Source organism: Theropithecus gelada, chromosome 4 (assembly GCF_003255815.1).
Source record: "Theropithecus gelada isolate Dixy chromosome 4, Tgel_1.0, whole genome shotgun sequence".
In the NCBI taxonomy this organism is placed as follows: domain Eukaryota; kingdom Metazoa; phylum Chordata; class Mammalia; order Primates; family Cercopithecidae; genus Theropithecus; species Theropithecus gelada.
The window spans coordinates 99,552,501-99,571,003 of record NC_037671.1 but is presented as its reverse complement, the minus strand read 5'-3'; the positions used below and the strand labels follow the sequence as shown (position 1 = coordinate 99,571,003).

At 35.5% G+C, this 18,503-nt stretch overlaps 1 protein-coding gene across 1 annotated transcript in view; it reads left to right on the top strand.

Annotated features, from left to right (window-relative positions):
- Positions 1–12,564, top strand: part of ASCC3 (activating signal cointegrator 1 complex subunit 3) — a 392,325-nt gene extending 379,761 nt beyond the window's left edge. The window contains exons 38-42 of the mRNA XM_025383070.1: positions 3,410–3,561; positions 5,209–5,356; positions 8,625–8,834; positions 11,475–11,650; positions 11,746–12,564. Of these exons, the coding sequence (XP_025238855.1) occupies positions 3,410–3,561; positions 5,209–5,356; positions 8,625–8,834; positions 11,475–11,650; positions 11,746–11,893 (834 nt within the window). The 3' untranslated portion in view covers positions 11,894–12,564. The remainder of the gene's footprint in view (positions 1–3,409; positions 3,562–5,208; positions 5,357–8,624; positions 8,835–11,474; positions 11,651–11,745) is intronic.
- Positions 12,565–18,503: the final 5,939 nt, after the last annotated feature.

The following is an 18,503-nucleotide window of genomic DNA, read 5'->3' as shown; positions in this document are numbered from 1 at the left end:
ATCAATTAGAACATGTTTCTGTTCATGTCTTCTACCTGTACATTTCATGCCTTTCCAATCTTAACTAAGCATGTATCATGCACTGTGGCATAACTTCTGCAGTTTGAGGTGTGACAGCAAAACTAACATGAATTTATTTTTTCTTCTTCACAAATTCATGGATGGACTTATCCTTCCTTCTTATTGTATGCCTTAGCAACCTCAGCACATGATTTTTTTTGTTTTCTTATTAAATCAAGAACATTCACCATTTCACTTAAAGGAAGCATGTTACAGCTTCCCTTTGGCATATTCAAATTACCAGCATCACTACTCTTATATGCCAGAGCCATTCTTAAGTAAAATAAGGGTCTTAGAATATATTCCCCACAGATAAGGGGGGATTACTTTATGTTTATCTGACATTAAAACTTTTTTTTCTCCTATACCATACTGTCTTTGGTAGATGGGCAATAACTTAGGAAGAATGTTGTTATAATCACTGTAATTACATTTTTACTTATATTCTTTAATAAATATTTCTTGAGTGCACTGTGCTGGGCTAGAATTACAAGGAATGATTCCAGATTCTTGCCATCAAGAAGCCTATACTTTAAAAGACAGATGCGTAAACAGAGGATTACAAAAAGATGATGGTGGAGTGTGTCAAGAACAGCAGAGACATAGGAAAAATACTATCATGCATTGCATAACAGGGTTGAGTTCTGAGAAACGTGCCCTTAGGCAATTTCTTCATGTGTGACCATCATAGAGAGTACTTACACAGACCTAGATGGTATAGCCCACTACACACCTAGGCTATGAACCTGTATAGCATGTTAGTGTACTGAATACTGTAGGAAATTGTAACACAATGATATTCATGTATCTAAACATATTTAAACAGAAAAGTTACAGAATATATGGTTGTATAGTCTTACGGGACTACTGTTGTATATTTTGGTTCTTTCGTTGTTGATCAAAACCATTATGTGGTGCTTGACTGTACCTACAACGGTCTGGCAACTTCATTGTAAAAAGTAGCATTTGAATGAGACTTGATGGATGAATAGGAATTTCCCAGAGGGACAAAGTACAGGAATGGTATTTGTTTAGAAAAAAAAAAAGAAAGAAAGAAAAGGAGACGGAGAAGGAAACATCTAAAGCAAGGGTTGGTGTGGGAAAATACCAGTAGTTACGTATTGCTCTACTAAGAGTACAGAGTGGGAGGTAGCCAGAGTGAAAAGCAAGGACCAGATAGATGAGAGAATGTTGACTGTTATTCAAAGAAGCATCAGTTTTTTTATCCCCTTCACAGTGTAAAACCATTAAAGAAATGTAAGCAGAGGAATGATATGATCACTTTTACCTTCTTACAGTTCACTTCGGTAACAATATAAAGTAAATATTGAAAAGAAATTATATGAGAATAAAGAATATAATGTTCCAGGTGAGAAATGAAGGTCTGCACTAAAGCCATGGGGGCAAAGAGAACAAGACAACTAGGGAGTAATTGAGCAGAGAAACGTGTAGCAATGTTTTGGTTCAACTCAGTTGGGGAGCCACAAAACCTTTTACCATCACAGATTCTTGGTCTCCCCACTTGCTTTTTCTCTAAATTTAAACAAGATAAATAATAGTTTTCAGTTTATGATATGGCTTTTTTATTTATTTCATATAAGTAGTTAGCATGTTTTTTTACATTTTCACATCTGGATCCTACAGTATAAAATTGTGGGGAAATCTCATAAGTTTTATGAAATCTTTCAACTTCATCATGAAAACTTCAAAGTTAAGAATATATGGTTCATCCATCTAGCTCTTCTAGTATGTGAGCTTTTGGTCTGGAATTTATTTCCAGTCAAGTTGCAATGTAAAATCACAAGTAAAATTGCCATAGTTACTCCACATTGCAAGTTCTGACATCATCATAATACTGCATTAGGTATAATTACTCATTTCTCTTTTCCTTTTCTCTTCCCTTAGTAAGACTCAAGAGTTATGACTTGTGAACTACTCTTTTTTTGTCTATGAGTAGCATTCATCATGACCTGTTGTCTCATATACTTCAAAGAAAGACAAAGTATATTATTCTGCTGTACAGGGAAAAAGGAAGAATATAAGTGGATTTTCCTTAGATTTATAAATATGTACATTCATACATGTATACACATTCATATACACACACATATATAAATATACCTATTATACCAACATTCTGTCTTTATGATGTATATCTAGCAGGTTAATAGATACTAAAGACCAATTTGACCATGACGTCACATTAATCATGATATCCAGAAATTTTGATCCATTTCTCTGTAATATACCAAGGAAACAATAGATTTGTTTAGCCAGGTGTTTTTTAAACTCACTTTTTAGAGAGTTTTTTTAAACTCACTTTTTAGAGAACAGAGTGGGATATTCAACGCTCAGAAGGAAGATGTTTCTCCATCAACAGTACTAAGTAGTATACCAAATTGATTTTTCCAACATAATATGCCTTAAAAATTATTTCTAAAAGTCCACTAACAGATTTTGTACATTTTATAAATATTTTGCTGTCATTGAGATATTTACTATTAAAGTATCATTTTAATTATTTTCTAGGCATATCTAATTTCTCCTATCTTCATATCATTTCCCAAAACAAGAGAGTACAGTACTAAAACTGTATAAAATAGCTACCTAAGATCATGATATTAACTTATGTGTCTTTAAGTCAGCATTCTCCAGAATCTAATTTAATTGAAATAGCTTTGCCTGTGTAAACTTTGCCTTTGTTTAAATAAGATTTCACTGTTTAGTTTTGCCTTAAGCAAATGCAGCCTTTTGTTTGTCCATAAAACATTAGATTAAATGTATAGACTAATATGAATAGCTTCTCTTCATTCTACATGTACCACTAGCAGTTGCCCCCTTTGCTAGTATGTGGTGTGGTGTATTATCGTCATTGAAAACCAGGCCTCTATGTTTAGCCTGTTCTTTGGAGAAAATAAATTTTTGGCAAGAAAAACTATCTCCTTACCATTATTGATTTTAAATTTGAAAGACTACATGAGATTCACTCTTTAAATGCAGCTGCTAATGTTCTTAATATAGTGAATTATATGAGTATTTGTTCTCATAGTAAGTACACTGAGTTTTTATCTTTGTTTTAATGCTAGCTACCAATATTATGTAGCTATTCTTGCTGCCCTAACAAAACTTATTATTTGGTCCTTTGTGGGAAGTAATGTACAGTAAATGCTGTGATCAAATTTGTTCCCTGCAATCCAACTGTGGTTTATTTTCTGGTTTCTATGTTGATGAATAATAATTTAGAGATACAATGCTTGGTTTCTTTGTTTTTTGTTAAAGCTAACATCAGAATCCCAGTGAAGGGGGCAAGTACCATGTTATTCTTGTAACGTGCATTTTCCTTGTTCAGGCAATGCTGGACGTGGCTGCAAACCAGGGCTGGCTGGTGACTGTCCTGAATATCACCAATCTGATTCAGATGGTGATCCAGGGTCGGTGGTTAAAAGACTCTTCTCTTCTTACACTACCAAACATAGAAAACCATCATCTTCACCTTTTCAAGTAATTGTCTTACTTTTCAATGTAATTGTTTTGTTTTAATTTTTTTAAAAATATATTTTTTATATATGTAGTCACTGAAATTTTATGTTATGGAGAATACTGATTATTGACATGGAAAATACTCCTGTTTCCCAGAGTAAGACATGGCCAACTGACAACATTTTGGTTTGGAATTTGATCATCAGTCCCAAGCTGAACTATAATTTAAACTTCTCCTATCTAAATCATTTTCCATTTGAAGCATTGGATACATTTTTTTCTTGATTCCTTTTATTCTTTTACAATATCAATCTTCATTTAAGAAGACATCATTAAAATGCTTTGTGATCTAATGCAAAATAAATGGCCAATGTCTGTTATTGTTGAAGAGATTTGAGATATCTGAAATCCATTGTAAAAGTAAATTGTGCATCTGTAAAATGTCCCAAACTAGGTAGTTACATATATTAGGAGCTCAAGATATAACCTGTGTGTAAGAGTTTATGTTAGCATCAATTATTTAACCCATAAGTCTCATGTACATGACTGAAATATATTTGCAAGGAAAAGAACAGTGTTTAATACAAGCAGGGTTGGCAGTGTTTAATTGGAAATGTTTCTTTCACACCAGTGTTTCACGCCAGTTGAGAGATAATTTGCAGCAAAATATTGGTTCACAGTCATGTAGACAAGCAAAACAATCTGGCTGTAGCTTGCCATCATGCACTCGTACTCCTGTTCATCCGGATAAGGGGTGGCAGTTATTTGAGACATCTAGACACAGATGCCAACAAGAACCTCAGGCACACACGAAGTCTCCTTAGGAAAGTCCCTCAATTTGACTCAAATATATTGGGTTCCAGGGCAGTTGTCTCCATGGTACTTGGGTTCCAACCATGGGATGTCCCTAGAAACTAAAAGACACTTATGCCATAGCAGCAGCAAGTGGCATGGGGTGAAAGGCAGATAACCTCCTCTGTGTGTCTGCAGCTCAGTTTCAGGAGCCCTTCCAGTATGGTATAAAAGTTATGGGAGTAGGGTTTCAGCAGTAAAGAACACACATTAAGGTACTACCACACATAGCACGCAGGTCTGCTATGGAAGCTGCTTGGGACCTAAGAGATTTGATACAGTTTTCACAGCACTCTTAAGAGTTTCAATTATATTTCTCTTCTTACTGGAATATTTAGGTGGCCTATGTTTCTGGGATCTAGCACTACTTATGCTGTAAATCTCAAAAATTCTCAAAATGAACTTTTAGCTTTATGTTCCCAACAACTTATAATTTAAAACTTTATTTAAGTAATTATATTAAAGACATTTGCTGCACCCATTAAGCACATTTCAGGGGTCCAGATCAGTACTTCATGTACATGGAAGCATTACTTCACATTAGTGTCTTCCTGTAGAAAGATACCCAATGTCTGTGAACCCTAAGTGTTTACTCAGCTCACACATAATTAATACATTTTATGTAGTAATAACAGTACTGCCTAGGGCTGTTATCCATACAGAATGCTGGCTGAATTTTTAAACTTAACATAATGGTCTTAAAATGTCATTTCTTAATTGAAACAAAAAAAGTTATCATTATATAAACCACCATTGTCAGAAAATCATCTTTCTGCTGTGAAACAATTATTTGCTTGGTTCGATATTATTTCCTAGGAAATGGAAGCCAGTTATGAAGGGCCCACATGCTAGGGGTCGGACCTCCATCGAGTGCCTTCCCGAACTGATCCAGGCCTGTGGAGGTAAAGACCATGTATTTAGCTCCATGGTAGAAAGTGAGCTACATGCTGCAAAAACGAAACAGGTAAGACCATCTCTTAAGTGTTTTGAAGGCTCCCCTACTCAGAGGTGTACCATGAGTTTTCTAACTTAGAGCATGGATTTTGGAACCAGGCTCACCTTGAGTTAAATTGTCTCTGCCATTTACTACTATGATTATGGACATGAAAACATACATGTCTCAAGAAGTTCTTGTGAAAATTAAGGAAGATACTCTTATGTAAACTGCTTTATACAGTTCTTGACATAGAGTAAGAACTCAATAAATGAATACTAAAAATAATGACAGTAATAGTAACTAATAGTGGTATTTGCATTACGAGAAGTTGTTTCAGTATAAATGCTACTAAGCTGGCTGTGAAAAGCCTCAAGTAGCTTGTCCATCACTTGGCTGCATTATCCTAGCCTTCTACTCCCTCTCTTCAGGGTAGTGTTTCCTTCGGTATGCTTGGTATATTTTCATGCAATTCCCTCAGTTATTTGTTTATGCCCCTCTCTTATTATAATCACTTTGTTTCTAGATCCAAAAGTATCCTTTCAAATAAACCGTGTGTGTGTGTGAACCATATAACTTACACAGAAAGCTGAATCTATATTGCGAAAAACAACATGGATCATGTCTCCAAACAATCTTTAGGAAGACCAAAAATATGAATGAACAATGCCAGAAATATTTGGCTATCTAGACTTTAAGTCTTAAGCAATTTTACCCTAAACATGTCAAAGTAAACGTTCAGGATTTATAACATAATTAACATATTGACTTGCAAATACGGGTATTAAAGAAACTTCTAAACCATGTCTTTTTTTTTTCCAAGTGGAACTTATTTTTTATCAAGACTTGGAAAAAGTGTAACAAGCATTAACGTCTGATTGACTGTTCAGTTTCTGTTGAACCCAAGATTGGCACAAAATACTATTTAAATATTCATAATAAATGCCTACCTTTCCAACTAAATTACCATCAAAATTATGAATAAAAACAATATATTTAAATCAAAACAAAGCTTCTGTTAGCAACAACAGATTTCCAACATAACATACATTGATTTCAAGCCAAGTTTTAGATATGATGAAAAATTAGAACATTGTTATAATTAGTTCAGGGAGAACTCAGAAGTAAACTTACTTAATTTATTTGCATAAATTGCCATTCTGTTATCTTTAAAACCAAATGCAAATTGGCTCTGTCTGATATGATGATGGTTATTTGGCTCAAAAGTGCTTCAATTTGCAGAGCAATCTGGTGCCGGCTCTGCAGTGAGGCGATCCCAGGTAACATACAAATCCTGAATTATTCCAGAAATTAGTATGTTTAAAGCATCAATTTAAGTGCTAATTGCAGTAGTAATGAGAAAAAGCAGTACGACTGTGAGATTTGCATCTTCTACCCCATCAGTATGCCTGGAACGGCTGCTGACTGGCAGAGGATTTGGCTGCTAATTAAATAATTGTATGCATGGCAGTGCTCTTGCCTGATTCAATAGATGAAGATTAATCCTCAGATAAATATGTTTGGCTGGTATTGAAATGTCTTAGCAGTTTCTTTAAAAATAGTTCATGTTTTATATACATAAATATATATACACATATATATCTCCAATAAATATATGTGTACACATTGTAGATTGAAAATAATAATAACATTAAGTCCTACAAAAAATTACATATATATAAAAGCCAGATATGGCATTTGGGGACTTTGTAAAGTAAAATCCCAATGAATTGCTGATAACAAAACATTATATTGGTAACTAATTTAATGGTACAAGTAAAGAAACATATCAAGTCTTGCTTCATGTGGTAAATATTACTTGTGCTGTCTGACAAAGTCAAATGCTTTACAGAAATTGTGTTTTTAAGTCCCCTTAACCACTTTTCCAGACTGTCCAGTCCTAGAAGAACATCCAGTGGTACAGCTTCTATACTTAGTGACTATGGGTTCTAGCAGGGGATAGACCATCCTTTGTACTGGAAGTACACTCTGTGGCTTGACTATTTCAAAATCCAGTTCAAGACATGATTTCAGATTCATAAGACAAGTTATAGGATTGGATTTGAATTGAAAATTTGCATTGAATTTACATTTTTTAAAATTCCTAAGGGGTAGTTTGGTTCATCAGGGCTACTTCATTTCAATTAGGTATACTCAGCAGCAGTAAGCAAGATCAAAGCCTATAAGGAAATATATAGTATGTATTAAAGGAATAAAAGGAAAACCAAAATTAAAATACCATGTACTTTTAAAAACTAACATAGAAGGTAACAACTGATTTAAAAAAAAAAAAAAAAAAAGCCAATGTCTTGAGAAGTTTTCTTGACTGATGCTGATATTGCCATAGAATTGTATATGTTATAAAAAGATGACCTCAAGTTTCTTTTGTTACATCTTTTCTGTAGACCTGGGTATTCATTCATTCATTCATTCAACATTGGTGAGCACTTGCTATTTGAATACTGATTTTTCACAAATGTCTTTCCACTTCAAAAGCAGTATAAAATTAGGTAAAATATCTTTTAATGTGTCATTTTAATTGGTATTCTCAGCATAATGATGCCAAAAATTCATGTTTGTTTCTAGAAGGAACCCTAAACTTATAGAATTCCTTGTGAAATATCGAATATAAAGAAAATTTTTTTTTCAGAATAAATAGGACAAATTTGAAATAGGAGCCAAAAAATGTACAATAAGTGGTCAGTGGAGGATTCTAACATCAATTATTCAATTACAAAATTTTTTTTAGGTTGCCCATTTATCCCCAAGTAATGCTCTCCATCTTAGAAGCCACATGAATGTCTGAATAGATGCTTCTCTAAAACAAACCAGTTCGACAACAAACATTTTTTAACTTGTTTTATTTTAGTATAGTCAACAGCTGCTCAATATCAGGAGGGATTTACAATAAAGAAATCATAAGTTTAAATAATGATAAGCCCTCTTTTACTTTTACAAAGACATTAAAAAGACTAAAAGCACAATATTTTTACACATACATGCATATAGCCACAAGTATAAGAAAAATTGAGGACATCTGAACAAAATCACTGGATTATGTTAATGTTAATATCCTAGTAGTAATAAGTACCATAGTTTTGAAAAATGCTACCTTTAGAGGAAACTGAGTAAATGTCCACAGAATGTCTCTGTATTATTTCCTGCAACTGCGTTGGATCTAGAATTAATCTCAACATTAAAAGGTTGATTTTTTTCTAAAAGCACACTATTTCTTAGTTGATCATTGCATTTCACATAAACTCTTCCTTTATTATGTTACTTTTCTGTTTTTATTTAGGCATGGAATTTCTTATCTCACTTGCCAGTGATAAATGTTGGCATAAGTGTTAAAGGCTCGTGGGATGACTTAGTTGAAGGACATAATGAACTCTGTGTCTCAACTCTGACTGCAGACAAACGAGATGACAACAAATGGATCAAATTGCATGCTGACCAAGAGTATGTGCTTCAAGTCAGCTTGCAGAGAGTCCACTTTGGGTTCCACAAGGTATAGTGTTTGGTTTCCATTCTCAAATATTTCACACCAAATACCAGCATGCGCCACCACACATATCTGTTATATGACTAATGCGCCCGTGTCATTCATGAATCCTGCTTTCTCAACTGGTCTTAAGCAGCAAGAGTTAGTCTTTTGAAATTCATGAGTTCTCCTCATGTGCCATTTTTCAGCCCCAGAAAATCTACCTTACATAAGAATATATTGCCTAGAGTTCTATTCTCAAAGTATGGTATACAGACTCAGTCCAGGAGAATTTCCTCAAGGGCCTTTTAAAGCGCAGATTCCTTGGCCCCACTCCAGACTGGCTGAATCAGAACCTCAAGAGGAGGGGATCTCAAAATCTATACCTTCACTCAATACTCCAGATGATTTTTAAGGGCCTTAAAGCTTGAGCAGTACTGCCCTAGAGGCACTTTCGTATACAGGAACTGCATTGGGCTAGATATAGATGAGACTGAAGCTTTACCACTTAGCTCTATGAATTTGAATAAGACATTAAGCTTTTCTGAGCCTCAGTTACCACATCTGCCTGCGTCCTTCATTATAATGCATAGAAGAGCTTTGTCAATGTTCATGCAGGCCAAAAATGTACAGTATTTTTATTTTAGATTACTATGCTCTTTTCTGTTGCCTCTGACACCAAAATTAATTATCTGGTCCTTTAAGAATATTAGTACACAGCATGTGGGCAGATTGGTTTTTAGTGCCATAATAATTAAAATAAGAAAGAATTAGTCTTCTTTATGGTCCAGTGGATTCAGGGCTTTCCCATATCTAGAATAAGCCCTCAGGGGTGAAGCTGTAGTTCATTAGTATTGCCCCTTCTGTTCTCACACACAAAATGATCAGTAACTTTCTATTTGTACGATGTTCTTTCAGTATTGTACCTTCAAGTCTCACCTCATTTGATTTCTAAATCTAAAAAATCTGTCAGTGTAAGTATTAACTGATTGGCCTCTGGCATTTCAGAGACTTTAATATGAGCTTCTTTTTTTCTTTTTTCTTTTTTCTTTTTCCTTTTTTTTTTTTTTTTTGATACAGAGTCTCACTGTGTCACCCAGGCTTGGCTCACTGCAACCTCCACCTCCCAGGTTCAAGCATTTCTCCTACTCCAGCCTCCCAAATAGCTGGGTTTTACAGGCATGTGCCACTACACCCAACTAATTTTTTGTATTTTTAGTAGAGATAGGGTTTCACCATGTTGACCAGGCTCATCTCGAACTCCTGATCTCAAATGATTCGCCTGCCTCTGCCTCCCAAAGTGCTGGGATTACAGGCATGAGCCACCACACCTGACATTTATATGAGCTTTTGTTTGTTTGTTTGAGATGGAATTTCACTTATGTTGCCCAGGCTGGAGTGCAAGGGTGCAACATCAGCTCCCTGCAACCTCCGCCTCCCGGTTCAAGCAATTCTCCTGCCTCAGCATCCCAAGTAACTGGGATTACAGGTGCCTGCCACCATACCTGGCTAATTTTTTGTATTATGTTGGCCAGGCTGGTCTCAAACTCCTGACTTCAGGTGATCCACCTGCCTTGGCCTCCCAAAATGTTGGGATTACAGGTGTGACCCACTGCACCTGGCAATATGAGCATTTTTAGAGGACTTAATGTATTCCAACTTGTTAAAAAAGTAATATAAACTAATACTAGTAGTAATCATAAAAATAGCAATAATCATAAAGATAAAATCATAGGGGAAAACTATGATTTTTTACCTTAATATTCTATGTATAACTTAGATTTAATCATGCCAGAAAATCTCTTAATTTTTGTTTCTGAATGCTGTAAAAATATATTACTCTCTGACACCCTTTTGAAATAAGTGAAACATCTCCCTCTAGAATACTGAGTGAAGTCTGAGAATATATCATTATTACTATATTTTATTATGCCATAAAGTCATTGTCTTAAAGAATCGTTAGAATAATCTTGCATTTTATAAAAATTGATCTAAAATAAAGACCTCAAGTGCGATCATTATGTTTATATCTAATTTGGATTGCGGTGATTAATATATTTTACAAATTGCTTGACTTAAAATTGCCCATTTCTCAGAGAAGGGACTCTTTAATATTACCATATTAGAATATATGCTTACTTATGTGAGTTTTTTTCTTGGATGGGGGGGAAAGTATGTATTTGATATAGTACTCCTCATGTTGGGGTCCAGAGTCCAGTCTTGATTGGCTTTGTGTTTTTGTTTGTTTGTTTGTTTTCTTAAGCATTCGTTTTTTGTGAATGAGGTTTTAGAAGATTTGGTTAACATGGTTATGTCTCAATTTGTTCATCTACCAATGTGGTATTAAAGTTAATTATAGGAATAGCATGAGAATTTGCTACTTGGATGTCAAGATCCAGAGTTTTTTATTCTAACTGGCCAAATATTCTGATACTTACAACCACAAACTAGTGTCTATAATGTGCTCTGAGAATCTTGAGATAAGTTAAATAATTGCATATCAAAGACACCAAACCAGAATGGAAGAAAATTTAAAACATCTCAGATACATATTGTGAACTATGTAGATGTATGGCCTTCAAGTAACTCAACGTAGCCTTAACCACAACCAAGTGGTATAGAAAATCTAGATATTTTTAATGTTGTATCTTTTTTTCTGGTTTATAGGGAAAGCCAGAGAGCTGTGCAGTTACTCCTCGGTTTCCCAAATCAAAAGATGAAGGATGGTTTTTGATATTAGGAGAAGTGGATAAGAGAGAACTTATTGCTTTGAAAAGAGTGGGATATATTCGAAATCATCATGTTGCTTCCCTTTCTTTTTATACCCCTGAAATACCTGGAAGGTAAGAAGAAGCCTACTAGCAAAGTTCTAAAAGAATTAAATATGATTGTGATTACAAATGTGGTTTTACATTTTTATTCTATTTTTATATTTTAGGTATATTTACACATTATATTTCATGAGTGACTGCTACCTTGGCCTGGACCAGCAGTATGACATCTATCTCAACGTTACACAAGCGAGCCTTTCTACACAGGTCAACACCAAGGTCTCTGATGCCCTGACTGACCTGGCATTAAAGTAACCTGACCTGAACAATCCATTTGAAAGGAGTGGCTAAGAATTCTCATTGTTCAGTCATCTAGACAACATCGAATTACTTGATGTTTGCCTTGAAAGGATCAACTTCTAACCTCAGCCATCCAGGAAATTGACAGTGGCTGCAGTATTGACTCCAGTGACATAAAGTTAACCACAGTGGCCTTTTAACAAATGTTGCCTTTTATAATGTTATCTTCATGAGTTTCATGAGTTCATGATATGTGAGATGAAAAAAAATGTAGAATAATCTTTTAATTTGTGTATATTTGAGGTGATATTTAGGAGCTATCAAATTTTACATCTCACAATGTACTGTTTACATGAATATTGGCTTTTTCTTTTTTAAGGAAAACTGCATTGAGGTGTGACAAGTGTTAGGACTTGTCACAGATTTCTAACTCTGCCACATAAAATATAAATATAAACCTGTAAGGTGATACACAGTGTGTGTTGTTAGCAAAATTTATACTTTGATATGATTACATGCAGAAGTAGCTTCAAGAATTTCTTATACTCATAAATGTTTTAATAATATGTGATGTAAAATTATATTATGGAGCCTAATGATGATAACAAAGAAAACAGAATATACTGATCTTAGAAAATGTAGATACAGTTAACTGGGAAATAAAATATAGAGTGACACTTCAAGACCAGTTGACTCAATGTTTTCTTCTGCTTCCTTTCCATAATATCCCCTTACTCATCTGTTCTTCTTTTCTTTCCCTTCTACTTCAAGGCTTTATTTCCATTATCTTTCTGACATATTTATTTACACAAGGAGAGAAGTATAATCTAATTCATGTTGTAACACTTACAGATCATATAGTACAATTATTTGTCTTTATGCTGTCCTGGACAAATCTGAGACAGAAAATTTTTGACCCCTGTGGGTCAAAGAAAATTTCTCTATGTGCAAACAAATTCCATCTTGAAAAATACTTTTTCAAGCTAAAAAGTTGTTAAAATTCAATGTTCATATAATATGCATTCTAGTGGAATGAAATTCTACCTTTGTGAAATAATTTCAGTTTTCTTAGCCCTAAAATGAATTATTTTAAAACATTTTCCAATGTAACTGTTACAAGTACTAGAATTTCAGTGTTTCTGGAATTGGAATGTATTGCTTGTATATATCCTTTTCCATGCTTAAATAAAAAAGAAGAAGAAATAAAAGTAGGTTGCAGGAGAACCAGGCATTCACTTCCCAAAATTAAATCTAAATAACTATTGCAAGCAAACCAAGTATAGTGAGAATGAGGACTCTAGTCTGAGAAATTTACTTCATATAAAAGTTCTCTCTGTTTTTTCTTTGGCAAAGTTTATTACCTAATTGGAATTTATATCTTAAACACTGTTTTAGTGGAATTAAAAGAAAATGAAGATTATGTATAGATAACAATGACCAGTCCGTACAGGAACCTGCGGGGTAACAATCTCACTGATTTCGTGTTTACCAACATCATTCCTTTTTATTAGACAGCAAGCAGACTTGGGAGGTCTCCTTCACTGGACATATGACACAGGACATAGGAGCAATAAGAAAGTATTTCTGTTGTACCCATTAGAGAGAAGAGAAATAATGTGACAAATTTAAGTTAATCTTATTCCAATGAGTGACCAACACTATCTACAACTTTATCCACACTCATTACTCAACAAAAATTATAGTGTTAAATGTGTCTTACAACAGGATATATGCCAACATAATCAGATTAGTACTACTGTTTACAGATCTGCAAGTCATTAACATCTCATAACTTTATTGGCGAAGAATTTTGTCAGTGTTTAAAATAATTCCAAATCCTGATTATTGAAAGAATGCATTTGTTCTAAAGTGTCTTGCGGGGTTTTGTTTTCGTGAAGAGAAATATTGTGATAAAAAGATTTCAAGGCTGTATTAAAAAGTGCTTTCTTAACTGATGTACCTACAACCCACTTATCTCAGAACATGCACCTCTGGGCTGGCTATTATACTATACAACTCTGTTTTCATGGCAGGTCATTTCATATTTCTCTGGGGTTTATCAACTCAAAATAATTGAAGTTCCAGTCAAGGATTTGTTGTAGGCACTGTGTTGAGTATTCTGATACCCACATGAATCAGAAACACATCCTGCCTTCAAAAAGGGTAGCCTGGTGATAAAAAGATATTCATAATTATAATAAAAAGTAATTGCACTAATATTAGTGATGGGGGAAATGCTATGGGAGTTCAGAGGTAAAATATTACTTAGGAAAATCATGAAGTGACATTTAGGCTGTTTTTAAGATGCTTAGAATTGGGAAGGCACAGATGAAAGAGGACATTCCAGGTCAGGTAGAATAGCATTAGGAAAATTTATAGCTAGCGCAGCCTAGAGTGGCTAGGTCTGCATTCTCAGAGACATGAAAGGGATGAATGGGCAAGACGAAGGGGAAAGTCTGTGAAGTGACTGTGAATTAGAGAGTTAAAGACCGTAACTCTTATGTGAATACAATGGAATTTCTTGGCAAGTCACCAGAGGTTAGGGTTTGGCTATGTGGGAGCTTTCTTTATGAAAATGAATCTGGCCTCGATGTAGAGATGATATGACCAAGCAAGGAAGTGTAGCAAGAAAAGCCAAGGAAACAACATTCAAAACCTAACTGCAGTAAGGAGTCAGGAAGGACCAGAGAAGGTTATGATGAAGAACATTCTGAGAGTGGAACAGACAACCAGTGCAGAGAGGAGACAACCAGGAGCCTGGCGGGACACGCATCCATATCTGTGGTGGGTGATGGGTGCTAAATACTGACAAGAGGTCAGGGAAGTAAGAACCAAGTCAAGGGTCCTGACTCTGAGAGCGGTGGATCATGAATGATTGTTAAGAGAGTAAATTTAGCTAAATAGGAAGAGAGGAAGCTGAGATTTCAGGAGGTGAGGACCAGAGTGGGCAATAAGAAAGGAGAGGCAGTGAATGAAGAAAGTAATTCTACAGGTTTCGTTCAGCAAAGATCCAGTGTTATCACCTGCATTGAAGAAGGTGATGATAGAGCAGACAGGAATTGGTAAGAATCAGCTTGTTTCCTTTCAACATTCTCCCCTGCAACCACCATTCCTGAACACATACAAATATATGTATGTGCCCTCATCCCCACCATTACCACCATCAAGTTGAAAACTAAAACTCCTCACACATTTCCCAAAAAAAAGTGTGGGGATCCTTCAGTCCCAATAATAAGAAAATGTAAAGAGGGAACCTACCTATTTCCTTGACGTGAATAAGGAGCCCTTATCATACTTTAAAATTCCACTGCTAACTTTGATGGGAAGAGGATACAGTGGTGGGATATTCAGTCACCAAAAATCATCTGTCTTTTCTTCCCTTTACACATACAAACAATGCAGCGAAGTCCAAATATGCAAGATTGACCCACTCCGTCAAATTTTGATTGCCCTTTCTCACGATTTAATCCAATAGCCTTAAAAAATTACGTGTCACTTCCCAAGGACATGCTCCACACATACCTCCAGTTGCTCAGGACCAAAACTTTGGGGTCATTACTGACTCTACTTTTCTAATCGAATAGAAATTTAATTAGAAAACCTCAACCTACATCTAACCTGTCAGCAGACCTTTTCAGCTCTACCTTTGAAATCTATCTGAAATCCAGCCACCTTCCCCACTGCCACCCTATCCACTCCACCTCCTGGCTGGCCTCTCTGCTGCTACTCTTGCCCCTTTTCAGTCTTTACACAACAATTTGGTTTTGAAACATAGGTCTGATCATGAGTTCACTCTGCTCAAAAGCTTCCAGTGCCTTTCCATCTCAAAAGCCCAAATCCTTACAGTACCCACAAGGTCCTGCACAGTGTTGCCTTCTGCCCTCACTACCCTCTGGCCCTCCTGCTCACTACACACCAACCACAGGAGTCACCTCCCTGCTTGTTGAACTTGCCATTTCTACTCCCTCACTTGGATGACTGTTGCCCCTAATCTCCTTATGTCTCACCATATTCTCCAAAGTTCACCTAAAAGTTTATTCAACTAAAATGACTCAATTTATTTGAATGTGTAAGTTCTAGGTTTGTGATTGCTTTTTAGTGAAATTACATGCGTGGAGTATTATTTTTTTTTAAATGTCACCAGAATGGACCACCAAAAATATTAAGTACGTTTAAATTACAGAAGAGAAAGTTTGGATTGAAGTAAGAGGGAAAAAATACAAAGTCTTCACAACACAATTTTAAAATAATGAACAAGCAAGCTACCAATGGAGATCTTCATTTATCAAACATGATCTGCCCCAACATAGCTGTCTCTTTCCACTGGGCTCCTGGACACACTGGAAACCCATCCTTGCATACTTCTTTAAATGTCTAAAATTGATATTGCATGAAAATGTCTAATAGTAATTTTAACAAAGAATGCCAGCAACTACAAATGAGCTTTCAAATAAGCTCAAGTACATACGAAAGTGGCCTAATTACAGGCTGTCTACCAGGAGTGTGCGTCTCTACCTGTGTTACTTGAACTGGTAATTATTATCAGGAAATATATTTGCCTATTAGAACACAATTTCACCAGGGATCTGGAAGGAATAAGTTTTGTTTTTAAGCTAGGTTTGCTGTATCAAGAGAAGCAGTTTAGGGTTTTGGCTTTTTTTTTCTCTTTCTTTCTTTCTTTTTTTTTTTTTTTTTCTTTTTTGAGACAGTGTCTTGCTCTGTTGCCCAGGCTGGAATCGTGCAGTGGCACAGTCACAGTTAACTGCAGCCTCAACCTCCCACTCAACCAATCCTCCCACCTCAGACTCCTGAGTAACTGGGACCACAGGCACAGCCCACCATGCCTTCCTAGTTTTTCGTTTCTTTTTAATGACGTTCTGAAATGCTACCTCACCATGTGCTATATTTGGTGATCTGGTCACATTTTGTAAGATTTAGGACAATGTATCTGATCAACTTTCTTCTGTTCCCATTTCCTCACCTCCAAAAACAGAGGTAACACCTGCCCAGGCTTCTCTCAGAGTCGTTGGCTCCATCATGATAAGAAGCGCAGTGAACGTCATTGCTGTACACACAGCACCTAGCACACAGGAGGTGTTCAATCAATTTTGTTGAATGAATCATTTATGTGAAAATGCTTAGAAAATGATAAAGAACTATAAAGAGTAACTATAATGGAAATGGAAGTCTAAGATGATCAATAGCAAACAAACTCATCCTCAGGATTGATTTTATGTGTCAATGGGGCAGTAAGCTAAGAGCCCCACCTCACCTTCTCTACCCCCACCCCAAACAGAAAAATCATTGGGCCCAGAGAGAGATTTGTGCTCCATTCCTTTTTTGCTACAGGATTCCCACCTGTCAAAACGCAAAATACATGTACACTCAGGTGTAGCTCGGCACTCACATGGGAATGTGAATTACTTCTGAGAGCACTTTCTGGGAACATGTTGGAGGGACAGTAAAGGGCACCTAGGTATCCAGACTGGAGGTGAAGTCTGACTGCTTTATTACTTCCCCTCTGGGTTCTGAATTCAAACTTTAGAATCTTGCTAAGGGCCATTTTTTATATCCAAATAATCAGAAATGGATCACTCTGGAAGCAGAGCAACTTTTGAGAGCAAGAGTGGAGGCAACTCACATTCTCACTGAGTGTTTGGATCATAAGGTATGTTGCACCCAGAGTGAAATGAAAATTTTAAGCAAATTCTGTAATGTTCTTTAAAAGCATTAATGTACTTTCCTTAACATTGCAAGCAATATCCATTCTGTCCAATCTTCCTGGCAGTCATGTTGCTCTCATGCTTGTGTAAGCATGAAAATCAATTTAAATATATTCAGTAAAAACCTAAACTCTTCCCTTTTAAAAGGGAATATCTGATTTTTCTTTCAGAAACAACCATTTTTACAGTATTTATTCAACTTCTGAAGCCTAATTCTATCCAAAAAATCAGGAGAAAAAAATCATGCTACTGGATTCTAATACAGGGCTATTGTTACCAGAAACAGAGAATAATATAGACATCTTAGTAAAACCTCAATCTTATTTCCTGAGCCCTTAGAAAAATGCATTCCTCTAAAAACACATTACCCTACAAGTGGCCTTTGGAGAAACTGAAACATTGAAGAAATCCTTGGATTGCAGCAAAGAACATTCTCCATGGACAATTCTAATCAATTATAGAAACATAACTATACCCAGATCATGTAATATACCACAGTGATGATCCTGGCTTCTGTCCATCTTATAAAGTGCTACAACTCATAACATCAGACCCACTGCTGTTTGCAGCAATCCAACCCACAAAGATTTACTCTCAATTGATTGTTACTTTTCATGCTGAAAATGATTGTACATCTGCATCTTCTATTTCAGTTTTGTCATTTTGTTATCTTTGCCCACTGTGTTAATTATTTTTTGATGCTTCATCCCATCCCCAAACAATATATTTGAAACACTCATGAGGATGCATTGCATAAATATTGAATGTGTTAAAGACAGAGTCTGAGGTAATTCAGAATGAATTTAAGTAAATTGATTGGAATAAGCTTTTATTTAGGAAATCTTCTAGGGACAATCCTGACATATTTAAAATCACTAACTGTTCACAGAGATGCAATCTGC